The 26,651-nt window shown below is 39.7% G+C and overlaps 2 protein-coding genes across 3 annotated transcripts; one reads left to right on the top strand and one right to left on the bottom strand.

Annotated features, from left to right (window-relative positions):
• Positions 1-468: 468 nt before the first annotated feature.
• Positions 469-7,381, top strand: LOC146613683 (uncharacterized). The gene is made up of 11 exons (XM_085378306.1): positions 469-614; positions 932-1,017; positions 1,739-1,826; positions 2,026-2,485; positions 2,583-2,646; positions 2,775-2,841; positions 4,046-4,193; positions 4,323-4,383; positions 4,476-4,606; positions 4,697-4,786; positions 7,053-7,381. Exons 1-11 carry the CDS (start codon positions 529-531, stop codon positions 7,071-7,073), a joined length of 1,302 nt encoding a protein of 433 aa, XP_085234432.1. The 5' UTR covers positions 469-528; the 3' UTR covers positions 7,074-7,381.
• A 416-nt stretch (positions 7,382-7,797) lies between these two features.
• On the bottom strand, positions 7,798-24,942 carry znf644a (zinc finger protein 644a). 2 transcript variants are annotated; one of them, XM_085378502.1, is made up of 6 exons: positions 24,906-24,942; positions 19,409-21,851; positions 12,855-13,448; positions 10,638-10,763; positions 8,529-8,631; positions 7,798-8,417 (listed from the first exon to the last, which is right to left on the bottom strand). In XM_085378502.1, the coding sequence occupies exons 2-6, from the start codon at positions 21,846-21,848 to the stop codon at positions 8,222-8,224; spliced, it is 3,459 nt and encodes a 1,152-aa protein (XP_085234628.1). In that variant the 5' UTR covers positions 21,849-21,851; positions 24,906-24,942; the 3' UTR covers positions 7,798-8,221. The 2 variants fall into 2 exon arrangements, with proteins under 2 accessions (XP_085234628.1, XP_085234627.1); XM_085378501.1 differs by having other exon boundaries at positions 24,845-24,928.
• Between the last annotated feature and the right edge of the window lie 1,709 nt (positions 24,943-26,651).

The following is a 26,651-nucleotide window of genomic DNA, read 5'->3' as shown; positions in this document are numbered from 1 at the left end:
TATTTGCATACTATGCATACTCTCGCTCTCTCTTCATATATATATTTGTGTGTGTGTGTGTGTGTGTATGTGTGTGTGTTTATCTTGTTAAATTCAGTATGGTTCCAATAACATTTTTTACAGTAAAATATGTTAATGTACAATCCTTAATATAAGGAGGCGGGGTGGGGGGTGGGGGGTGCCAGAGGGGGTGTTCGCCCAGGGCACCAAACAGGCTAGGACCGCCACTGATGGCTACATTGACTTTCTGGTATGTGATTGACTGATTACACATTTTTGCCCATGAGCAGTTGATTAGAAATGCTTATTCGGGTATCAGGTGAATGTAAGTTATTATGAAAAGGTTTTTACCTCTCGAACCCACCTAAGGTCGGATCAGAATGAATGTGATCCATGAATCGATCCATTCTCTGCTGCACTTTGCTACCATCTGTCGGCTGCTCTAAGTATCATCTAAACAACCTTTTAATAGGCGAACCAGCTTTAGCTTTACCAACAAAGCATATCCTCTATTTTTTTAAAAAAATAATGAACCGTCACAATGTGGAAACGTTTCAGGCCCAGGCAAGAAGCAAAGGAGCTACTTCAGGATTTAATAAAATGCCGACTACACGGTATGTGGAGGCTGCACTCTTTAAACGGGGCTAAAATTGTTATTTGGGAAAGTTTCTGATTTACAACCTACATTAAGGTGCCTGTTAATTCAATTTCTGACTCAGTTTTTCTTTTGTCGAGTGGGTGTTAACGGTGCAAGCATTTAATTCTACCAGCTGACGGTGCATAAAGCTTTGTTGTCAACAAATTGTTGTGAGTCTAGCTGTGCAGCTAAAGCTAATAGCAGGAATGGCTAGCCGGTGATACATTCAGTGTTAAATGTTGCGTTTACGTGCGTTGACATTTTATGCTTATTTTTGTTTCATTCGATGAACAGAGTACCCCAAGACTTTATAGATGCTATGAAACGCATATCGGGAGGACAACCAGACATGGCTGCTAACACTCAAGCAGCACAGAAAGGTACAGGTAACCTCTATGCATGCAAGAACGAACACGCACACGCGTCCTCACAGAGGTGCTTTATTACTCTTTAGCTCAACGCTTCCTTTGTCTTTGCGTCGCAGATAACCACTCTGCAAATACAACTGCTGTTTTTGTTTACCTTTTGCCTGATTTGATTAATTTCTGAGTCTAATACGTGTCTTTGAATTATAATGAAAAAGATTTCAGGAACTAGGGCAGTGCAGACGTCACCTCGTGTCTTTTTTTTAAAAAATAAGTTACACACAGCAGAATCACAAGTTCATTAGTAATCAATTACACCTAGAAAACCCGAAATGTAATGTCCCCATATGAGAACGCAGAGGCTCTGAAAGTTACCGCTCACTGGACATTTTATCAGGTACACCTTAAAAGCACTTTTGCCTTCAGAGCTGCGTCAATCCTTCATTGCACAGTTTCAATTAGGAGTTGGAAACATTTCTCCAAGATTTTTCTCCGCATTGACAATGTAGTGTCAAATAGTTGCTTCGTACTTGTCGGCTGCACATCTATGATGTGAATCTCCCGTTCTGCCACATTGCAAGGCTGCTCTGCTGGATAGAGATCTGGTGACTCCGGAGGCTATTTGAGTACAACGAACTCATTGACTTCATCAGTAATCAGACTAACTAGATTACATATCTGGAGGCGTGTATTCTCTGAACATACGTTGCCTTCATTTTTCATTTTTATACTGCAGCTTCATCCTCAGTTGACAAATGGAAGTCTTCATTCAAACCAATCGGTGATGAAGATGAAGACTCTCAGGACAAAAGCAGCACAGAAAAGTGAGTTGTGTCTCCTGTAGCCTCGGTCAAGGCTGGCCCACATTTGAGGCTTCATATTTTCATGTAGTGAATTAAATTGTAGAAATAGTGTCTGTCTGCCCAATGAAAGCCAAAACATTTTAATGTGTGAACGTTCAGTCATTGTTCCAAAAAAAAAAAAGAAGAAAAAATTAATTAATCCTTCTTACCCTCATCTTAGGACTGGGCTTTATGACCCTTACAACCCTTTGTCGTCAGACTCTGAACCTGAGATGCCACCGGACCAAGACCACAAACTCTCCCCACCCACTGAGGATAACAGTGTGGAGCGTCAGTGTTTAACTTCAGCGAGAGACTGTCCCGAAGGCCGACACTGGGGCTCAACCTACTCCAAACCAGGAAGCGGACCCCTAGACAGAGGAGAATTTGGCACTGGAACCAGACCTATAGAAATCCCAGGTCTCAGTGCAGGAATTAGAAAGCATGAACAACAGATTTATAGCCCAGAAGCTGAATCACTTAATTGTTCAAGCTTTGGCTCCTTGAGTGAAGTATTGGGCCAGAGAGGTGGCACCCCTGACAGGCGTATTCACAGCTCCTCCACCCAACAGTTTCCTGTGCCTTATGGACAGAGAACCAATGGGGAGGAGACGATAACAGTACCAGGATATAAGATGGAGGTATAGATTTTGAGAATAAAGAATCATTTTTATGCAGTTTGGCTACTGTGGTTCAACTGAATCCAGTGTGATAACCGATCCTTTCTGTCCTCTTTAGACTATTAGATTATCCCCACCGAGGTCACAGGACTATCAGCATCAGGTGGGCTATATGAAAAAAGGTAATGGTAGCTGGGTTACCTTGTTTGTCTCACTATTTCAAATTAACAGCAAGAAATGGCTGAAAGGAATAGATGCTTTAATCACGTCACATTGTCTGAGTAATTCTCTGTATTATATTGTTCTACAGGACGGGACCAAGACCTACCTTCTACAAAGGTGACAAGGAACATGCGCCAAACTGTGACTTTGGAAAAGTAAGCACTGTTCCTTCTGATGTCAAGTTGACAAAGTGAAATCACATGTCCTCTCACCATGTACTCTAATACAGTTTAGTTAAGATGTTGCAGGTCAGTCTGTAACTTTGCCAGTGTTAATAATCTGTCAGACGCACTGAGTCCAGCTGAGTTTGCAGAATTAGTTTTTGCTGCAGCTGAAGCTTGTAATGCTGGAAGTATTCATAGTGATGTCAGCATTTTGGCCGCTTCCATGTTGGTTTTATAGAACCAGAAGTAACCATATTTGTACAAGTGCACAGAAGCAAATTCAGTTAGTAAGCTGACGAAACGTTTCTCCCACTGAACACGCTAATTATACTTTGTACCTCATCCAGCTGAAGGACCAATAAGCTCAAGTCACGTCATCGCGAGGGATCCATCCCTTCACAAACAAAAGCTTCTCTACTCCCTGAGTGTTCAGAATTTATTCAATTTTTCATATAAAGCTCATCAAATAGGTCCTCGCCCGAAATGTGCTCAAGGTCTAACCACATTCGGCGTTGACCTTTTAATTCGCATTATCTTGTGTAATACAGCCAACTAATAATAGACCTTTCTCTCTTTTTCTGTACTTTACACACATCACAATAACCTGTGACTTGTGAGTCACGGGTTTTTGCAGTAAGCTCGATGAGCTGCGTCATTGAAATTCTGGTTTCGGTACCACGCTGTAAACATGTTCATTTTCTTGCTAAAGCTGGAACTACAGTTTGGCACTTCCACCTTGGCTTCCTCTTTCACCCCTGAAAGTTACCACAAGACGTTAATACGTTAAACCTGATTGACTAAACTCTACAGCTCTACTGACTAAAGCCCTGCTAAGTCCTGATGAATATGAGCTGTAACGTAAAAACAAATTAACTTTCCTTATTACACAGACCTGTTCCTATTTTGTTATGTACATTTCCATCACAGCAGTTTTGTCGCTCTTTTGTATATGTTAGGAGGCAAGAGACTCTGAGTTACCTCAGGCAGTGCATGTGTTGTAAAGACATATTTAAAATAAGCAATATGTAGCAGATCAGTTGAAGAGTGGGACTGAAGCACTACGCTGATATGGTTGTTTCAGATGCTGCTTTATATCATAATATTTTCCAGGTTTGACCTTTTACCTCCTACTGGGGCAGTCTGGATTAGTTAATGCCCAAATATTTTTAAATTGCCCAAATCATTTTTCTTCTAGAACGCCCATCACTTGTGACCTTTGTGAGGTTGAGCTTGCCAATGGGCAGGAGCTGCAGGATCATTTGGACAGCAAATGTCACTGGGACACCCTGGAGCACATTCAGCAGAATAATAAATACGATGACGTAATGATAGCGTTCCTTCAGGTACGATCACTGACAGAAATGGTAAAACGAATTTCCCAGTCATGTATTCTGGCTTCTGTATCATAAGTTTGCACTCTGCATGTACTATAGATCCATAGATAGATGTCCAACAGATCTTTTCTTTTTTAGGAAGTGATGCTGTATAAGAGCCATTATTGTAGCCAAGCGGTAGAGGACAACGCTCTTCAAAGTAAATACATGTTTTGAAATGAAAAGTCATGATGTTCATGACAGACTAAAAAAGAAATACTTTCATCCTACTCACCCCTATCGTGTTGTCAGCTCTACAGGAAAATAACCACATGACAAAGGTGGAAATGTTTCATTGTGCTGCTTGCAAAGTTTACATATCCACATCTGTTGCTGAAGTGCAGGCTCACATCACCTCTGAGGAACACCTCTCTCGCACAAAGGTAATGCTGCTGTCCTACAAGTGCAACAACACAGATGTGTTTTCATTAAATATCCTTTTTGTTTACTGTGATTGTTTGACTTTCCCGAAGGAGTTTGAAGTGCATAGGAGACATGCTTGCCTCAGCAAAGCAGAAGCCATGATGAAGGAGCTCAAACCACAGTTTGAACACTTCCTGAAGGTATTTTGCAAGAGATTTCCAAACTATCTAGAGTGTACACAGTGTGCTGGCAGAGCTGCTTAACATTAATCTACCAAGCCAAAAAAAGCAGCTGGGGCCTTAGACTTTTTTAATATTTAAACAGTCGTTTTTACAAAGTGGTTATTTTGACCTAATATTTTCTTAAGTTGTCCAATTGTGGACTAAGTGTACTCAAAATTCAATCTTCTACATGATGCTTCTAAAACGAGTACCTGAAGCTATCCAGTGTTTGGACAATAATAGGATTTTGGTAATTTTGCCTCTGTTTAAGATGGCAGTGGAGTTTGAGTGAAACTATGAAGATCTGCGGTTTCAAAGGTTTTAACGAAAGTATTGTGTCCGCTTTTTAGAAATTGCAGACATTTTCAAGAGGCTCAAAAGTAACTCGACAATTGATTGACTAGGAGTTTCATGGCCAGTTTTGAGGCCTGTTTACTCCATGACAAATTAACCAGGTAAAAGATCTGGAGTTGGTTTCAATTGTTGCCTTTTGTAGGCTGGAATTCTAAATATGAGGTCCAAAGAGTTATCAGTGTTAGAGACGGAGGGCATCTCTTAGGGTGCCAAACAGAAATAAACCTTTCAGAGAGATAACATAACAAAAGGAAAAAAGAGAGAGTGGCTAAATCAACAGTCTCTTTCCTTGGTTTAAAAAAAAAAAAAACCCTCTCATGTAGTCAAAGCTAGTCAGGCAATGAAGTGAAGAAAGTCTGATATCAAAATTCATCTTGTAAATACAGAGGATTTGCAACAAGGTGCACACCACCGGTTACGGTTAAGAACAGACAGGTTAGAATAAACTTTGCCAGAAGGAGTCTGCACAGTACTGTAGAAGGTTAAATTTGCGGTTTTGTTAATACTTATTTGTAGCTTCCACACCAAAATTTGATACATAAAAACCCCCCGACTTGAATACAGAAGTAATTTGAAAAACATTAGCTTGCTTCTTTGTCTTTTATTTAGTACAACTGGAAATAAATCTTTTGACAGATTAAACCAACATGAACTTAAAGAACAATAATGGGAAGAGAAATATACGGGCAAGGAGAGAAACAGCTCATCCAAATCAAATGTGGTTGTTGTAGTGTTAAGATATGGGGATGTATGGCTGCCTGTAGTTTTTATTGATGAAATACCTACTGATAGAAGTATCAGGATGAACTGTGAAGTGCACACGGCTATACTCTCTGCTCTAATTTAGACAAATGCTGCCAAACTGCTTAGACAGCATTAGACAAAAGCAACCCAAGAGTATTAGTCACCTGATCTCAAAACAACAAAGCATGTTTTACAGGTAAAACTGACAACAAACAGGTAAAGACCCACAATTAAGCAGGATCTGAAGGCAGCTGCTGTAAAGGCCTTGTACAGGATCTCAAGGGAGGAAACAAAGTATTTGAGGACGTCCATGGGTTTCTAGACTTCAGGCAGTCATTGAGTACAAAGGATTTTTATCCATGTATTAAAAACAATCCTTATATTTAGAGTTTGTCCAGTTACCTTTGAGGCTCTGTAGATGGAAGTCTGTGTATGAAACTGGTTCTATTTCCTAAACACTTGAGGCATAATTTTTGTTAAACCTAAGCTGAAAGTCTTCACTTTATATTTGGGCCTGGTATTATCACTTTCCTTATGTTTCTATACATTTATCCAGGATCTCTGGGCTACTTGGATCTTAATCAGTTATACAGATGTCATCTACTGCATGATGTATTTTGATATTTTTAAGTAATATGAGACTATTGGGTAGATGCGAATGATTTTTTTTTTTACTTACCAAATTTAATGAGTTCAAACTTAATACTAAAATGAATTGGCTATTTTTTAAATAAAGATAAAAATCAGTTCTTAATGGGGGACAGTTCATATGCAGAAGATATTCATGATTCATATGAGTTCAAATAAGTAAAATATGTCTTATTAGTGTGTAGGTAAGTGCAGGGAATGTAATCTTCTGTCTTGCAGAGTTAACTTTAATGCACTTTTGTGTGAAGTGAGACATCAAAGCCAAATTGAAACGCAACATTGTACATAAAAGCATAACTTTATCTTTATGTATCAAGTGAAACGTAACTGAAGCCATAAATCTTATTAATGCATTTGTTTTCACTCTCCGTACACTAGCTCGATTAGTAGAAGCAAATGATAGCCTGCAGAGCTAGGAGTAATTACTAGTAATTAAAGTGTGTGCACTCAGCATGTCTGGAGCTCTACAGATGTAACTAAACGAATTCTTTTCTTTCAGGGTGGCAGCCCATTCGAATGACAGAACTTACGTGATGTTGTCATGAGACTGTTTACACTGAGATGCTGCGGATGAAGAGCAGTCGACTTTACTCTTCATTACCACACAAAACTGCTGTCCCAGTACTCGTGTCTAATGCTGACAGACATGCTGTTGTGGGCCTGTGAACACAATGCAGCTTTTCTTTGTTTATATACGGATTCCCATTTCTCATCTGCCTTGCGTTGCACTGACTACAGCTGCTCCCAGACGATCTCCATCTGGGTGCTTGTAGAAGGTTAAACTTGCAGTTTTGTTAACACTAATTCTTTGTACCGTCCACATCAAAATATGCTACGTTAAAAAACAAAAACAAAACATGAATGCATAAATAATTTGAAAAATGTCAGATTGTTTCTTTGTCTTTTATTTAGAACAACACAAATGTTTTAAGCATTGTATCTGTGTGATATAGTACATTTAAAATTAAATTATTTCAAAACAGTATATTTAAACATTAAATATAGGTGACATGTATGAAGGGCTTGGTCAGCACGGGTTGTGCGTGTTAGGTCTCTCTCTCTTTTTTACCTCTTTTCTTCCTCAACCACCTTCAGTTTAAATCTTGTGTTAGAAACAATGCAGTTACTGAAATACTATAAAACACTCTTTCTATGCATGACAAGTTTTCAGACATTTTTTTTCTTTTTCATTTTTTCCTCTTTTTTTTTTTTTTTTGTTGTTTTGCACTTTCATTCAAAATATTTCTCTCAGTAACTCTGGCCTGAAAAGAGACTGTGGGTTTTGATTTGACCATGTTGCAATACAAAGGAAACATGACTTGATGTGAATATTGATACAGAAGAGAAGTGCTCCCAGAAACTGACTCAAACCATGAGAAATCTGAGGTAAAGGTTGTCTTCATTAGAAATGGATTCCACACTACATTACTGCATAAAACAAAACAGTCTGTCCACTTGGAATTGTATTCCAAAAAAATGGACCATGTAAAAACAGACAGGGTAACAATATCCAAAATAATTGATTTTTTCATCTGTCCAAATGTGTACAATATCTCAGGCAATATTGTACTTTTGGCCGGTAATTTGTTGACTAAAAAAACCCAAAAGTGAACATCGAATATACATACACATACAGTCTAGTGAAATCTAAAAAGGTCCCCACTGGCCTCATGAGACAGCATGTGTGACTGTCAAGGAGCCATCTTGGTCAGTCTTGAAGGTTGGGGTGTCTGTGGGCAACGAGGTGACCTCTACCATGCCTAGCCCAGTGTGAGGGACGCTAGTGTTCATTATGTGTCTTTGTAAATGTTTTATCCAGTCCTCCTGAACTGACAAGGGACCTTGGAAGACCAGGTCACAGAACCTGGAAACACAAAGAAATGCAAAACCAGGCAACCAGGTTATCTGGCAGCTTGAGACTGGGGAAAAATGAATTGGGGATTAAAAAAACAACAAAAAAAAGCAAACACATTACCTGCAGGTGAGCCTGTACATTTCCTCTGGTGTTTGAGTTAAGGGCAGTGTTTTCTTTTTTGAGCCAGGCCTTGAGCGTGTCCTAACTGCTTTACAGTCAATCGCTGAAAGACAGAATTTCATTTACAGCCCAACATTAACACTACAGTATATTTAACATTATAATGGATGAAAATATTTGATGAACACTGGAAAATTGTCTAATGACATTTCAGCAAGAGTTCTTTGAATGGGCTTTGAATGTGTGGACGTTTTTGACTTTTGCTGTATTATGCATGGTCGAGTGTGGCTAAGAAAGGGCCCAAGATCAAAGTGTGATGATGTGCGCCTGCAGGAAAACTGGGTCCTGACAACTTGAAGCCACCAAGAGGTCGCTCTGCAATTAAAATCTCTGCTAAAGCTCCAAAAAGCTGATGCCCTCCTACATTCTTACCTTGGGGAGCACACAAATAACCACTGGTGGACTAAATATAACTAAGATTTGGACATCGCAGCTCCTTTTGGTTTCCAGCTACACAGTTTTATCAGGCTGAGATTTCTGCTGCTGTTGGTGCCTGAAAGTTTGTGAACCCTTTGCATAAATATGACCTGCTGCCAGAATAAGAGATCCCAGTTAAACAAGATAAAAAATATTACATCATTCCTTTTATTCAATAATCCAACGTTACATAAGAGAGGTAAAACTATGTGCTTTTTGCTTTTGCTCTAACATTCTTGCTAGGTTAGGGGTTAGGATTCTGACTTGGCCGCATAGTCTTTATTCTTCTTTAACCTTTAAGTACAAATATTAGCAATGAAGGTCATTGTATTGCTGCACGACCTACTTTCTCTCTCGAGATTTACATCGCAGACAGATGTCCTGGTTTTCCTTTAGAATTTGCTGGAATAATTCAGAAGTCATTGTTCCATCAGTGATGAAGAGGCATCTTGGCCTAGATGCAGCAAGCAAGGCCCAAACCATGATACAACCATCTGCTCCTCTCCCTGCCACGCACAGCTTTGCTGTTTGGTGTTCTCCTTTTAACAATTTAATGAACCTGAACATTTGCCAGCATGGAAGTGGTGTTACCCTGGGGTCCTTTATGATCATATGAACTACACACCTTGCTCTTGGGTGATCTTTGTGGGTCGACCACTCCTGGGGAGTGTAACAGTGGTCTTGAATATCCTCCATTTGTACACAATTTGTCTGACTGTGGAACGGTGGAGTCCAAACTCTTTTGAGATGATTTTGTAACCCTTTCCAGCTTCATGAGCATCAACAATCCTCTTCCTGAGTTCCTCAGAGAGCTCCTTTGTTCTTGGCATGATGCCGTTCCACAAACACAGTTAGATTCTTTTTTTTTTCTTTTTCTTTTTTAAACAGAACAGGCGGTGCACTCACACCTGATTGTAATCTGGCTGATTGAAAACATCTGACTCCAATTTCAGATTAACTGATAATCCACGAGGTTCACATACTTAATGCTAAAATAATACATTTTAGGACTTGAAAATCTGAAGTTGTTTTTGGTCACATTTATGCAGAAATCTATTAAATTCTAAAAGGTACTTTTCTTTGGAGGTTTTAACCAACAGTAGAGCATTTTTTATAAGTAGATGCTCACTTTCTTTGCATTGGCTACACTTGAAAACAAATATTTTGAAGGTAATGCGATCTGATGTGATGCTAGTGTAAAAAGAAAGCAGAAGGAGACTTCTTTGTGGTAAATGCTCCAAGACCAAAGATTTTTTTTACATTTTTTTTTATTTGAAGTGGAACTGCTACTAAAACTGTGGTCAACACTGCAGAAAACAGATTGGCTTTTGCAACTATTCCCAATCTTCCAAAAAGGGTAAAAGGAGATTATTCAGTACCAGGAGAAGCCAAAGAGTATGCACAGAGGAAGAATAAAATCACTTGTTTTGTGAGCCCAGCTGTTTTGAGTTTTGATGTTTTTGTTACTGATAAGACCTAGTCAGGAAGAAGGCTAAGACAAAATTCTGGCATGAAACTGGATTAACAGTTTATGGGGACATAGTAGTGTGAATGGTAAGTGTAATTGTAAAGGTTTTAAGAAGAAAGCATACAGGGCGTAGTCTGACTAAAGATTTTACTAGTTGCACTTACTGGTTCCCTCGAGTAAGGCGATCCTTTTTCTTTTTGCATATGCCCGGAGGTGATTTGACAATGCAACACCACTGTGGAACGTTGCGTTGCAATGGATGCACACCTTCCTGTTGAATTCACCCTTCTCTGCGAAAAGACAAAATCAATAAGAAGAAAGTAAATACAGAGGTTTAGTGAGGTTTACTTATTCGTCAGAGGTGTTGATGAATTGTAGAAACAGACACTGGTAAGTTTATCATGTCTAAAATCAAGCTTTCAACAGTTTTCATCACATTTCAGCAAATAAGCTGTCTGTGACAAAAAAGAAATGTACTTGGAAATGCCTAAGTGTCAATACTTTATTTAATATTATACTATTAACTGCAAGGCAATAAAACAAGAATAAAGCTAATCTGTATTTCGTGTAACAGGCACTTCCGTTTCATCCACAATACAAGGTACAGTGGGGCAAAAAAGTATTTAGTCAGCCACCGATTGTGCAAGTTCTCCCACCTAAAATGATGACAGAGGTCAGTAATTTGCACCAGAGGTACACTTCAACTATGAGAGACAGAATGTGAAAAAAAAATCCATGAATCCACATGGTAGGATTTGTAAAGAATTTATTCGTAAATCAGGGTGGAAAATAAGTATTTGGTCAATAACAAAAATACAACTCAATACTTTGTAACATAACCTTTGTTGGCAAAAACAGAGGTCAAACGTTTACTATAGGTCTTTACCAGGTTTGCACACACAGTAGCTGGTATTTTGGCCCATTCCTCCATGCAGATCTTCTCGAGAGCAGTGATGTTTTGGGGCTGTCGCCGAGCAACACGGACTTTCCACTCCCGCCACAGATTTTCTATGGGGTTGAGGTCTGGAGACTGGCTAGGCCACTCCAGGACTTTCAAATGCTTCTTACGGAGCCACTCCTTTGTTGCCCGGGCGGTGTGTTTTGGATCATTGTCATGTTGGAAGACCCAGCCTCGTTTCATCTTCAAAGTTCCCACTGATGGAAGGAGGTTTTGGCTCAAAATCTCACGATACATGGCCCCATTCATTCTGTCCTTAACACGGATCAGTCGTCCTGTCCCCTTGGCAGAAAAACAGCCCCATAGCATGATGTTTCCACCCCCATGCTTCACAGTAGGTATGGTGTTCTTGGGATGCAACTCAGTATTCTTCTTCCTCCAAACACGACGAGTTGAGTTTATACCAAAAAGTTCTACTTTGGTTTCATCTGACCACATGACATTCTCCCAATCCTCTGCTGTATCATCCATGTGCTCTCTGACAAACTTCAGACGGGCCTGGACATGCACTGGCTTCAGCAGCGGAACACGTCTGGCACTGCGGGATTTGATTCCCTGCCGTTGTAGTGTGTTACTGATGGTGACCTTTGTTACTTTGGTCCCAGCTCTCTGCAGGTCATTCACCAGGTCCCCCCGTGTGGTTCTGGGATCTTTGCTCACCGTTCTCATGATCATTTTGACCCCACGGGATGAGATCTTGCGTGGAGCCCCAGATCGAGGGAGATTATCAGTGGTCTTGTATGTCTTCCATTTTCTGATGATTGCTCCCACAGTTGATTTTTTCACACCAAGCTGCTTGCCTATTGTAGATTCACTCTTCCCAGTCTGGTGCAGGTCTACAATACTTTTCCTGGTGTCCTTCGAAAGCTCTTTGGTCTTGGCCATGGCGGAGTTTGGAGTCTGACTGTTTGAGGCTGTGGACAGGTGTCTTTTATACAGATGATGAGTTCAAACAGGTGCCATTCATACAGGTAACGAGTGGGGGACAGAAAAGCTTCTTACAGAAGACGTTACAGGTCTGTGAGAGCCAGAGATTTTCCATGTTTGAGGTGACCAAATACTTATTTTCCACCCTAATTTACGAATAAATTCTTTACAAATCCTACCATGTGAATTCATGGATTTTCTTTTCACATTCTGTCTCTCACAGTTGAAGTGTACCTCTGGTGCAAATTACTGACCTCTGTCATCATTTTAGGTGGGGGAACTTGCACAATCGGTGGCTGACTAAATACTTTTTTGCCCCACTGTATACTCTTATTCTCTACATTTATGCTGATGAAACCTTAATTTCAACACACATGCACACTCACAAACACACAAAAAAATCCTGACAAAAAACAGCTGCTGCAAATCTGAGTTTTAGAACATGCACAAGCTTAGACAATTAAATTTAATGGTAGTCCAAAGCATTGTTACTTACCAGATATTTGGTTTGGCAGTGAAGATACAACTTTTGCTCCTGAATTGTGTTCACTGTTTGAAGAAACTGTTATCATGTTTCTGGATATCTGAGAGGATCCCTTTAGTCTGGCATCTTCCTGACACTTCCTTTTCTTTAGAATTCCTATCAAGGCAGTTGTGCCTGAGAACGAATTTTTAACATCCAAATTCGTCTCCTGTTGCCTTTGTTCAGATTCAATTTCTGCTAAAGAAAAGGTGGGTATCAGTGGTTTGGCTTCAGTGCAAACGCTTGAATCGGAATTACTTTTTATGATTCCAGTATGGGGCGATGTGAAACGATCAGCACTGGACAGCTTAGAAGAAGCACCATAGTGGAAATGGTTCCGTCTCTTTCCCACAATCTGAAGGGCCCTCTGGAACTCCTTCTTGTCCCTCATCAGCTCTCGTAGTAAAAGTAATGGGGATTTGTTTTTTGATGCAAAGCTTTTACCAAGCTTTTTGAGGTGGCCTCGTATGTGGTTTGACTGCCCAGTCCTGTTGTCAAACGAGTCCCCACATAAGGGACAAGAATGAATGCTCTTCACGGTCTCAGAGTTTGACTCTAGCTGTAATGCTGAGAGAAATAAAATAAAATTAGGCACAAAAACATTGCACCGTATAATATCAGACATTTGAACTTTGTAACACTGAACGACTTTTAATCTATAATTTAAATCCAGTTTGCAAGTTGGGTTTTATGTTTTATGCTCACAGTTCCTTCCACTGGTTTTATACAGGTATCTCAAAAGAATGACTGTCAAGATTTCGGATGCAGCTAGCTACTGTTGGCTAGCGCTTTGTCACATGGAATTACACAGCGGGTAGCTCTGCATGCTTTATTTGGCAGAGTTTTTACCCCAGAAGGCCTTCCAACTATTCCCATCAGGAAAGGCCAGATAACCAAAGGGGATTTGTGTCTCTGGCTGGAATCAACACAGTAATCTTCCACTTGCCCAGCAGATGTGTTAACCACTACACTATGGAGATGGACGCAGCCAAGCGGCTAACCACCCCCCACCAAAACAAGATGGAGAATTTGGAAGAAGGTAGCCCCACTAATTTTCACAAAGCAGTTCTTGAGAGTTTGTCAGTGTTGATTGTTACAGATACAACCTACTGACCTTTGACACTATAATGTTTACATATAAATTACCGTATTTCAAAATGCTTAAATTCTGCTGCACTGTTGGCTGCAGAAATCACCAAGACCAGAAAGAGAATCTTTAATTTTCTCTTGTTGCTGCTGATGTGGACAGAAGATGACACTGGATTGCAGTGACAGATCACAAACAATGGAAGCCTACAGTAGATTGTGGAGCGAACATTTCATTTGATCTAACCATCTTGCAGAAAACCCTATTTATAGATAGTGTACATTAGTGCTGGGCGATATGACGATATATATCGTGTGGACGATAGAAAAATGTCTATCGTGCCATTTGTCTTCTATCGTTTCTATCGTTTCTAACCTAGTTTTATAAATTATTATATAAAATATATCATTAAATAGCCTGTGGCAAATATATTAGTGTTGTCTTGTCACTATACATACTCTAACTTTATGCAAGAGAAAATAAAGTATAAAAAATCTGATATTTTTCGTAGGGGTGCAACAATACTTGTATCGGTATTGAACCGTTTGATATAGTGCTTTCAGTTTGGTACGCATATGTATCGAACGATACAAAATTTTAAATTTATTTTATCAACTTTTCTTCTGACGATGCTGTCTGTGTTGAGAGCTCAGTGGATCTGCGTTTGACTACTCCGCCTAGGCTGCACTGTCGAGCGCAGATCCACTGAGCGCAGCGCAAGCTAGCAAGACAGAAGCTAAGCTCGTTGCAACATGGCAACTGCCTCAACGCTACCCAAAACTGAACCTCCACCACCCTCATTCAGATCTGGAGTTTGGAACTGTCTTTGTTTTCATGTGAAGCATGACCCTGATGGTAAGCGCGTCATGGACGAAAGTAAACCAGTATGTCGGATGTGCCACGCAATGCTCAATTACATTGGTGGGAACTACTGCGTTAGCGCAGTTAGCTCGTTAGCGTGTTGACGCCGTCCAGCCCCATGCACGGGGCGATCCGCGGTAACTCGTTAACGGAGATTTGCCGCGTTGTGGCGTTAATGTCATTTTAACTAGATTAACGCTGACAGCACTAGTGGGAACACAACGAATATGACTGCACACTTACGCCGACATCATCCTAGTGCAAAGACAAGTGGAAGCAGACAAAAACAAGAAGCACGCATGCTACAAACTTTACCCGAGTCATTTAGACAGCCGTTAGCACATGATTCTCCTTATGGGGACCTGATATGTTTAATATGCTGCCGAGAATATAGCCCAGAAGAAGCGTATAGTATAGCTTTTATTTTGGAAAGAGCCATTTCTCTGTAATAAACTCTCTTTTCCAAAGATGAGTGATTTCTCGATCAGATAGATTTATTTATATTTTATTATTTTGTTGTTTCAGCAACATTAAATTTAAAAACTGTACTTTTGAGTTAAAATATATATTTATAATAGAGCTGGGCGATAGAACGATAACGATATGTATCGCGATATAACTTTTACTCGATAGAGAAATTAAACTATCGCGATAGACTTCGCCGCTCTTGTCCTCTTAAAAAAAACAAACAAAAAAACAGGTCAGCCAATCCAAATTAAGTAGCGCAGAGCCGAACCAATCACAGCCGCAGCGTCACGTCGCGTGACTTGTTACGTACAGCACAAGTGCCAAGCCGCACGTGTGTTTGTTTGGGAAGCAGCCAGCGCGTAATGGAGGAAATGAGTGTGCCGACTAGAAAAATCAACCGAGCGTGACCGAAGAGAAAACAGATGATGGTTCCAACGCCGGAGAGACTGTCGAACGGAAGAGCCAAAGAAGTTCCGTAGTGTGAAGGTATTTCGGCTATTTCAAGTCTGACAAAAAACAGAGTAGCGTGCACTGTAAATTGTGCCGAAAGCAAGTCTGGAAATACAATAAACTGGTGCATGCGTCACACTGTGCGCCACGTTATTGTTTCGGTGAAATGAATTTCTACAATACTGTTACTGTTAATTCTACTCTCTGCAGTGTTTAAATGCTTACATATACACACAGTTACTGTCCGTCCACACATACGACTCGGTTCTGCTTCTATGCCGCAGCTTTGTTTACTTTTTCCCGCCGAGGCTTCTAGACTTCTGATTGGCCAACATTTCTGCACGGTTAGGAATCTAGCGCCACCTGCTGCTTTGGCATGTTCATAGCAGCGTTTTCCTTCATTTCTGCCTTTATGTGTGGACGGATTATTTTTTAAAACGAAAACGGAAAATCTCCGTTTTCAAAAATACCCGTGTACGTGTGGACGTAGCCTCAGTCTCTGACTGGAAGCGCTAATTCGTCATTCGGCTTTTGTCAGACTAAAGTAACTGTTAAAACTGTTTGAAAAGCTCAGCTATACAACAAGGAGAGATTGAGAATTTCCTTTTAGTTCTCAGTTTATTTGATATTGACAAAAGTTAGTCAATTTTGTCTGTTCTTCTGTAAAACAAACTAAGATTTATTTTTAGAATTAATATTTTGTTTCTAAGTGGAATTGACAATTTAGTCTGTTTCGTTTGTTCTATTTTGAAACTTAAACGCTTTAGCGGCTGCCTTTTGTGTAGTTTGCAATATTTGCCTTTATTTATCTGAAAAAGTCTCATGTTCCTTAAGTACATCTACCCTGTTGAACTTATTATGGGAAATAAATATTTAAATAAAAACAAGCTGCTGATTATTTCACATTTTACTTGTGAGCAACGGCACATTTAAATCTTACAAATATAGTTATTTGGCTTATATCGTGATAGATATCGTTATCGCCTGAAATGAAAAAAACATATCGTGATATGAAAAAATCTCATATCGCCCAGCTCTAATTTATAATTTTAATAAATGACAAATTAAAAAGGCATGAACATTTTTTTGTATCGAAAATATATCGAACTGTGACACCCAAGTATCGAACCGAACCGAACCGTGAATTTTGTGTATTGTTGCACCCCTAATTTTTCGCAAAGAAACTCCGTCTTGTGGTTTTGCGACATGCTTTATGGTAACTCAAAACGATGGACGCGCGACAGGTTGCAGTTTCATGCCCGGACATGCAACAGGCAGAGACAGCTACAAAGGCAGCCCAAGAAGAAGCACTTTCACCGAAAAGAGGGGATACGTCTGTGATTTGGTTACATTTTGGGTTCAACAGCACCGACACAGAGCAGAAGACGCCCATTTGCAAGCTATGCTATAAAACTAATCCCGCACCCGATGGCAACACAACAAATCTCTTCTATCACCTACAGAAGGTACACAAAGGAAAACTCAAGAACCCAGAAAATCCAACCTAAACCAAGTTATGGAACAACGGAAGCAAGTTTGGAAAAGAAAAACTATAGCCAGCCGAAGATAAAGCAGTCTTTCGCACAAGGTACGCCGTTTGAGAAAACATCCCAGTGCCATAAACAAATCACAGGAGCCATCTCGCGTTACATTTGTAAAGGCATGGCCCCTGTTCATGTAATTGAGAAGGACAGCTTTCGTGACCTCGTCACCCTCTGCGCTCGCTGTTTACAGACTGCGTACTTTCCACATGACCACACTGGAGTCATGTTAGCCCAAGGTATGAGTCTGCCATTGATACATATTTAATGTGCATAAAGTACATTATGTACATATATACATGCATGTAGTACTCATGTATATATATATATATATATATATATATATATATATATATATTTATTAGTTTTACCAACATATAGAGATTGACAGACCACGTGACTTTCGCGCATTGCATGCCAGGAACTCGTGGCAAAACAATCCAAGTACCGCATCAAATGCAAGCATTTGCAGCACCGCAAAACGTTCATTCTCCGGTTCCAATACCTTCTTGCTTTTCCTTTGTCCCCCAAAAAAGTTATGTACAAAACGAAGGCGAACAATGCCGGTCCGTACAAAGACAGACTTGATGAAAAGTCAAAGAAAAGATACGAGGAAAAAAATCAAACGACTGAAAGGGTCAGACCCTTACGAGCACACAGAGTGGACAAAATACATTAGCGTGCAGCCCAACTTTCACCACGCTCATATTTATAATTATACGGTTCTTGGAGTGAGTGCATACACTCATGAAGTTTAGTAACTTCAGGTCACTGCAACAAGCCCAGGTACAGTTTACCGATGGATGGGTACAGGACCTTGAAATGCACCGTGTAGAACGAAAGACCATCGTATGAACAAACGTAAGTTTACCAGTCTCACAAATCGTCTTCATAAATACACATTCGTTAACCGTTTATTAATAGGACCTTTGAGCTCAACGGTAATTAATTAGTAATGGAAATAATTTCTGGTACGCATTACAGAAATGTAGCAGTGACAATAATATTATATGCTGTAATCGTACTGGGCAATTAGTGATACAAAAAAACCTGTTTTACCCTGTGAATAAAAGTATATGTTTTTGTCAATGTACCATGGTAATAACAGAAGTGAAACGCAATATTGTGTCAGGACAATTCACTATTTATGCACAATAAACAAAGGAGCATAGCGCGACAATTTCTGTTCAGCGCCAGACTTGCTTGTAACCTATATCACCAATTATGTTATGAAAAGTATTAACTACTACAAAACACTGACCTTTTTGGAAATGCTTTGGAGCAGACTAACATGTGAGCTGGAGTGCTCTGGGATGTTATATTTGGTCTTTGAATGGCTGCAATCCAGGCCATCCGTCGGCTCTTTGTTACTTCGGAAACATGGCTCGAACAATTTCTCTTCAACAACGTAATCCAATAACAACTGATCTCTTTACCCGTCGGCTTCCCGTGGCTGTCATGCGACCGGCTATTGCAGTTAATAATACAACAGCTTCTTGCCATTTTTTGTGTTTCTTTTTAATCGCTGTGTAATGTAATTTCAATTGAAAGCCTGCGTCCGCTAGTACCTCTTGCCACGAGTTCCCAGAATCCTTTGCGGTTTTACCCCTGAATGACGTCACATTTTCAATCTCTATATGATATGCATGTTAGTAAAACAAATATTTTCATCTACTGTTCTGGCTGTAGTAATTCCGAGTGACCCCTAATTAAGAATTAATGTGTCTAGGTCTTTGTCAAACTTTTCAGAGAATAACTGGAAACATTGTGGTAATATTGCGGTATATTGTGATATATATCGTCATTGTGATATAAAATAATTCATATCGTGATAAATATTTTTTACATATCGCCCCGCACTAGTGTACATAACTAATTATTGCAGTTAATAACTGGTCAGTAACAACCAGTCACTAGAGAAAAACTCCAACCAATTGGCGAGTGGTACCTTCAAATTAATTTGATTAATCTGTTGATGGTTTAGTTTTTGGAACCACATTTTGAGATCTCCTGCAGTATCTGTTACAACTCGGCAAGAGCACATTTTAACAGTAGTAATAAGGAAAGCTGTAATGTACAAGAGTTTTTCTTTTAAAGAAGAACATGCAATAAGCAAGTACCTTTTTTCAATCGGCGTAATGCTGACATCTTCCGTCGAATTCGCGGCCTTCTGTCTTGACAAGCCACCTGCTCAGGAGGCACAACATGGCGCGCATTGTAGCTGAGCCCTACCCTATGAAGATGCCCTCGGACGTGATTTGACAATCCAACACCTGACTCAAATACTGCAGGACAATAAGGACAGTTCTTGCGGTCCGATTCCAACTCTGACAAATCATCTCCGAAGGACTCTCCCAATGGTATTTGGTGGGCTTCAAAGGTTTCTTGAAACACTTCTGTTTCTATGCATTCTTCTTTGATTTCAGGGTCAGTCTGCTCTTGCTCTTCAGTCTTTATCTTCTCAAAAAGCCTTTTAGATGCTTGAAGGGCACCCCTCATAGACATTCTTCTGCTATATGTGTAAATGATGTTTTGTTTTTCTTTTTTGATGCCATTGTCAGAAAGGTTACTGTTTGCATCTGTATCTTTAAACTGGAAAATATCCCTTTCATCATAGTTGGCCACTTCTTCAGGATTGACTTTTTTCGGACTTGGCAAAGGTTTTGGTAAGATAAAGCATGAGTCTTGGTCGGAGGTGTTGCGATATGGGGTGGACATCTTTCTTTTAGATGGTGTCTTTTTGACTGTCGAGGGATCTATAGTCACACTGGAGCCATTTGGGGATAAAGTTGATTCTTCATCCTTGACTGTCAATGTTTCAAGCAACTCATCACAACCATCTTTGTCACTGTGCTGAACAGGTTTACTACAATTATTGCGTTCCTTCTTCTGCTCTAAACTCTTTTTTCCATGTCTTTGTCGAGACAGGAGAACATTAATAGATTTGTCCAGTTTTGACTCTGTTACTTGAGACCTGGGGCCTCTCTTAAGCTTGCTATTTCTGAATAAGTCTGAAATGTCACTGGACCCATTAGGTGAACAAGCTCTTTTAGAGGCAATCTGATTTTTGATAGAGATTTTAGATGTAAACTCTGCATCTTCGACAGGAGTTTTACAAGTAGGCACTTGCTGCTCCTTACCTAGTTGTGCGTTTTTCTCTCTATGCTGTGCGGCTTCATATTCTTCAAAACTTTGTTGATGGCGTCTGAGAAGGTGATTCTTAAAAACAGTTTTGCTAAAAGCTCTATAAGAACAAATATCACATGAGAATATTCCATGATCATCCTCCTGCACTTGCTTTCTAACCGTAATAACAGTGTGCTGCATAATGTCATGTCTCCTAAGGTCATTTTCACTAAGAGTCCTGAAGCTACATTTGTCACATCTAAACTTTCTCTTGTCCTTCTCATGTGTCTTTGCATGTTGAACAAATGTGTTTGGGCAATTTGTTCCAAATGGACACTGAGGACAGAAAAACTTAGCGTTTTTATCATCTTTTTTCCGATCATTCACACCTTTGATCTCTTCAGTAAGTCTTGTTCTCTTGTCCTTATGGATGGACATGTGGTCAATAAGCAAACCACTTTGTCTGAAAGACTGGCCACACTCTCGGCATATGAAGGGCTTTGGTGAAATATTGGGAGGTTCAACATGAGACTTCATATGACGATGCAAATGATGTTCTTTCTTAAATATAAGTTTACATTTTGAGCATGGGTAACAGGACGGCTTCCCCTCTGAATGAGAATTTATTGTGAGTCTTCCCTTCAATGGAGAAAGTCCGTGTTTCATGTTGTTCTCATGCGAATTCCTTGAAGGTCCATTGTAAAGAATTTCCTTGATGGCCTTTACTGTTCCATTTGGATACTTTGAAACTTTTCCTGTTGGTGATGACTGTGACTTAGAGAATTTCCTTGACTTTCTGACTTTTCTGACAGGAATGGAATCTTCTTGGCCTTCAGCCTCAGACAGTTCCTCAGATGACTTGGGGCTCAATTCAGGGTAAAGGTCTTCTGAAGGATCTACCATCACAACCATGTCCATTTTCCGTTTCCTTCTCCTTTGGCTATTAGCAGGAGAGACTTCCTCTTTAGTCTCCTCACCAGGGGAATCACTATGGTTTTCCCAAAGAAACTGCATAAACTCTTTGTGTGGGTCCCAATTTAGGTCACTGGTGCTACTGAAATGATCCAATGAGTTCTCAGGTGACTCATCAAATCCCCAAATTCCTGCAGTGTCGATTTCATGTACAGTTTTTAGAGGCGTGATACTCTTTTCCTCCTCTTTTTCAGAGGAAATGCTATTTAGTTCATGGGCTTGTGTAGCCTGATGGGAAGAAGGTCCATTTCCCAAGCCAACCGGAGACAACATATCTTCATTCGACAGAACATCAAGGACATTGTTTTGTTTTGGGGAAGGCTTGCCAAAGGAATCAGTGCAAGCAGCGGATTCTTGCGCCATTCTCACTGGTTCCTGTAGGAGTGTGAGGGCATTGATCTCAGGATCTGCATCTTTGTCATCTTCATCAACACCTGTCAGACATGACATTTCTGCTGCCATGACCTAAAAAAGAAAAGACATTCTTAAATATACTCACTAACAAACAACTAAATAGTATAGTATTATTCAGTTCAAACCTCTGCCCTGAAAATAGACCATTGGTCTGGAAATTATGTAGCTTTTTTGACTTCCTCTTCATAGTACACACATATTTGTAAATAAAAGAAAACTTCTGTGTTAAAAAATTGTATGGTAATTTTTTTAACATCATACGTGAGCTATTGAGGTCACATGAGGCAAGGTGTGCATGGGGGATTAAATCAAGGATCACGTTAGAATAGTAAACTATAAGTTAATGCTCTCATACAGGTATTTTCTAACCAACTATTTTCTAACCATTCATTCATCGATCCATTTGCTACCACTTATCCAGCCAACAAAGAAACCTAGATCTCCCTCTCCTCAGCCACTTCCTTAAAGTGTTCCTATGACAGTCAAGACATATAACCTCTCCAAGGACATGTCGTTCTTCCAGGACATGTCCTTTTTCCAGGACATGCCCTTCTTCCAGGGTATGTCCTGGAAAAAGGACATGTCCTGGAAGAACGACATGTCCTTGGAGAGGTTATATGTCTTCTTCCAGGACATGCCTGGAACACCCAGGAGACACTATAATCAGATGCCCAAACAAGCCCCTTAGTGGTTCTACTCTGAGTCAGTGAATGACCCAGCTTGTCCCTGACCTGGAGTGGGTATTCTATCCTTTTCTGACTGAGAACCATGGCCTCAGACTTGTGTTAAGTGTTAATTCTCATTTCTTCCAATTAACACTGGGCTGCAAACTGCTTCAATGTGAGCTGGAGGCAACCACTTGATGAAGCCAATAGAACCACACTGTTTACAAAAAGCAGAAGCCACCAAGGTGAAAGCCTTCCGGCACCTGTTGTTTCCACCTGAAGATTCTGTCCGTAAAAATTAGAATAGAAACTGTGACAAGCCCCGGTGAAGTCCAACACCCACTGGAAACGAGTCCGGCTTATTCCCAGCAATGCAAACCAAGCATTTTGTTTTTCTTTTGGTACAATAACAAGGAGCAAAATGACTATGTTTTTCCATCACATTCATGGGTGAAGGGAGCAATGCTGTCATCCATAGGCCCTTTCCACTGGGCATATGGAGAGCCAATGGAAAGGGGTTTTCCATTGGCTCTCCATAGGCAAATACCTCAGCAAATGGACACAACTACAAAACCATGTTAAGCATAAATCTATTAACAGTTGCTTACTACAGTACTAGTCACAAACATGCCAGGGATGGTTACTAGCTAGCTATAACTTAGATATTCATCATGTAACTTATTATACTAATAGTCAAGTATAAAATATATATATATACACCGGTTAAAACCGGATGTTTTTATCAGCATGTCAATATTATTGGCCAAAATTTGCCATTTGGAAACCTATCAGTATCAGTATTCATAATGGTCGATAATTTAAAAACTCGAGAGATGGGAGAAACACCCTTCTTGCTATGAATATTGACATCACATAATTTTTCTGCCTCTCCAACCTCTCTAAACACAAAGTAGGGCAGGGCATAAACAATTAAGTAAATACCCTAACAGTTGTTGTCTGTGGTTAACTGTTTAAGGAAAAAACAATATGGCAACATATTGGAACATCGATTTTTTAACTCACCAAACAAAACATTTTTGCAATCTTGAAGTAACACTTAAATTGCACATTACCGTTAGCTAATATTTTTGAACTTTTTCATACCTCGCTGCACAGGAATAAATGTTTATTTTGAACCTCAAGGGCGTAGGTAGGAAAAATGGTGCAGTAAGCATAGAATCCGCAAGAAGCTGCTGCCAAACAGCAAACAGAGCTGGGGTCATCAATCAACCGGAAGAACATTATTCATTTAATTCAAAAGCTTCTTTCAGATTGGAAACCATTCCTGACACAACCCTGTGTCTCCACCCATTTTTTTGCATGTTAGGCAAATGTGTTAACCACTACACTGCTGAGCCACTAATTGTTGTTTTACTGAGTATTTTGACTATTCATGTCATTTTTCAAAGTAAAACACAATTACATTCTTATAAATAGTACTTCTTTATCTTACACATTAGGTGAATGAATGGGTTAGGTTTTGGACTAAAGCCAAAATTCATCTTAAATTTGCCAAAAAAATTGTTTTTTGACACTAGCCAAGAGAACCAAGAGAACAAACATTTAATGGTAAAAATCATTAACAGGAGCCCAGAAATGCAAATATAGATCAGTGGTAGTTAGCATTGTCTGTACATGCAGCTTGTAGCATGCTTTAGCAGATAGTATAAACTTGACAAAACAGGAAACTGTTCAAAATAACATTGAATATTTATATTTTTAAATGTGCAATTTGTAGTTCTTGGTTATTTAGATGTATAAAGTAAAGCGTTTGGCTATGCTACCAGAGTTGACTTCATGGCTCAATCAGCATTTACTGTCTACAAAATAAATAAAACTAAATACAAAATACACTCGATCCTTAGCTTAGATAATTAATTCTGGTCATTGTTAACACCACAAGGTCGAAGGAGCGAGAGGTGTTGTTTTTGAAGGGCAATAAAAGTGTCATACCAAGTGAATGCTTCTGTGGCACACAAAGGTGATCCTAACATGTACGTAGCAGCACCAAATCTGCACAGGGATGGACCTTATAAATGGCTTTTGGTGAGCGGTGTTGGATTTTGTATAGAGCTGAAACTTTCAGCACAGTTGTTCAGGTACATGCCAGCCCACGACAGTTGGTGTCAGTTTCAAATATGCCTTTTTTTCAGAGCAAATATGATCATCTAGACAAATGTTCCGTTGAAGGATCATTACATTTCTTTGACGTTTATATCACGATTGCTGGATGCTGCTTGCAGGAGCTGCAGACCATTCCATTAAGGCTGTTCCACACCAAAACCTATTCCTCAGGCTAAAATCCAGCTAATGACAATCGTTACTCGCTACTCATAATACAAACACCATTCCAAATGATGAAAAACAAACAAACGTTACCTCTGAGCGGTGTGGATGAAAACAGGGCGAAATTTATACGCTGCATTGAATAATTTCTTACTTTCGTCTTCCATCTATTTCACAGTCGCCATTTTCCTGTGGTGGTCTGGTGTGGGACAGATCATTTCTTTCGTACGGGTAATCGTACACGTAATTTACTCTAGTGTAAGAGGACAAACTTTTATCCAAATAATTACGTTTAATCCTGTGACTGTTTTATATTACAGCTATAGCAATAGCTCATGTTTTCGTCAAGTATTATTTCGTCGCGTATTGTTTCGAGTCGGCCTCATGCTCCCCCGAGAGATTTGTAATGGTTCAGTCCAGATAGGAGGCATAAAAGCAGAGTTAATGACCATCTCTTTTGGGTAGCAGATTTTTGGGGGGGCTTGATGTCGTATAATCACAGTTTTAATTGATAAGATAAATTGATAGGTTTGGTTTGGATTATTTTAAGCACACATCTGGTTTTGCTTTTTAAAGTTGCTACTGACGCACAGACAGGAATTGTATGCCAACACAGGAGAAATGTTAGCACTACCCCCCCCCCCCCCCCCATGGTTGTCTTCTCTTGGGTCTTTGTTGCGTTTGTAGCCGGTTATTAGCTTAGTTCTGTAACTCTCTACCTCGTAGTTTAAAGACTTGAGACACATTTTTTTAAACATACGCGACAAAATATAAAAATTAATCCTGTAACCACTCTTATACCTGCCCCTGATTGTTTATAAGGGCATTTTTCTACAGCTGAGTTCAGCACTGTCAAAAGGAAAACGTATTAATAAAACTATTGTCAGTCACTGTGGAGTGAGGTCAGGGGGTTAAACTCAGGCCTGACTAAACAATGTCTTCGTATCTGCAGAGTAATGTCTGTTATCACAGGTGGGTATACAGTCATCATTTTAAGAAAGACATTGTTTTTAACTTACCTAAGCGGTGAACCGTCAAAATGTCTGCATAATTTATTGTGATTAGCTGGTTCTTACATGTTAGCTAAACTAAAGCTGCCGACACTTCTTTTGTCCTTAACATAACAGCCTAGGAAAGTAATAATGTAAGCATTTTGCTCTTAAACACCTTCATTTAAATGCAAATGAAATGCAAACAGATTGTATGTTGCTTTGTTCAGGAGGTGAGCTGTCATGCTGTAAACATTTTCAAGAAATCTGTTAATAACTTGTATTAGCTTAAATGCTAAAGCGATATCAACTGGATTATGACTAACACGAGGGCTGTGCAAAAGGCCTTTGCTAGGAAAGTGGGCAGTAGGTGCAGTGATTTATTGAAACATGTTCAAACGTACATGGAAATGCAGTATATAAGGCAAAAACAAAAAAACAGAGTTCATATAATTCTAACGTGCTTGAAAGTTGATATTTGACCACCTTTATTCTTCATCACAGCCTGAACTCACTTAATCAGAATCAGAATACTTTATTAATCCCTGGGGAAATTACGTAGCATTAGGCAGGTAGAATTAGGCACCTTTCCTGTAATTTCTCTAAGTAGTCTTGCTAGTGCTCCAAGCTTCTCGAAGGACATTCAGAGGTCGTCTTTGGATGTTAGCTGCCTTCTGTTCTCTGTCAAGATGATCCCACACTGCTTCAAAAATGTTGAGGTCCAGGCTCTGGGGAGGAGAATCCATAGTGTGATAGTGTGCCATTGTGTGTGTGTGTGTGTGTGTGTTTATATACAGGTATGCTTTTACTTCATCTGCAGTGTGTTTGGGATCATTGTCATGTTCAAAAAATGAAGGTGTTGTCAATCAGACGCTTTCCAGATGATATTGCTTGGCGAATCGAAATTAGGT

This window comes from Diplotaxodon limnothrissa, linkage group LG18 (assembly GCF_057381915.1).
Source record: "Diplotaxodon limnothrissa isolate DT_005_m linkage group LG18, D_limnothrissa_male_GT1.1, whole genome shotgun sequence".
NCBI lineage: Eukaryota > Metazoa > Chordata > Actinopteri > Cichliformes > Cichlidae > Diplotaxodon > Diplotaxodon limnothrissa.
The sequence above is the reverse complement of the archived record's forward strand: the minus strand, read 5'-3'. Positions and strand labels throughout refer to the sequence as shown.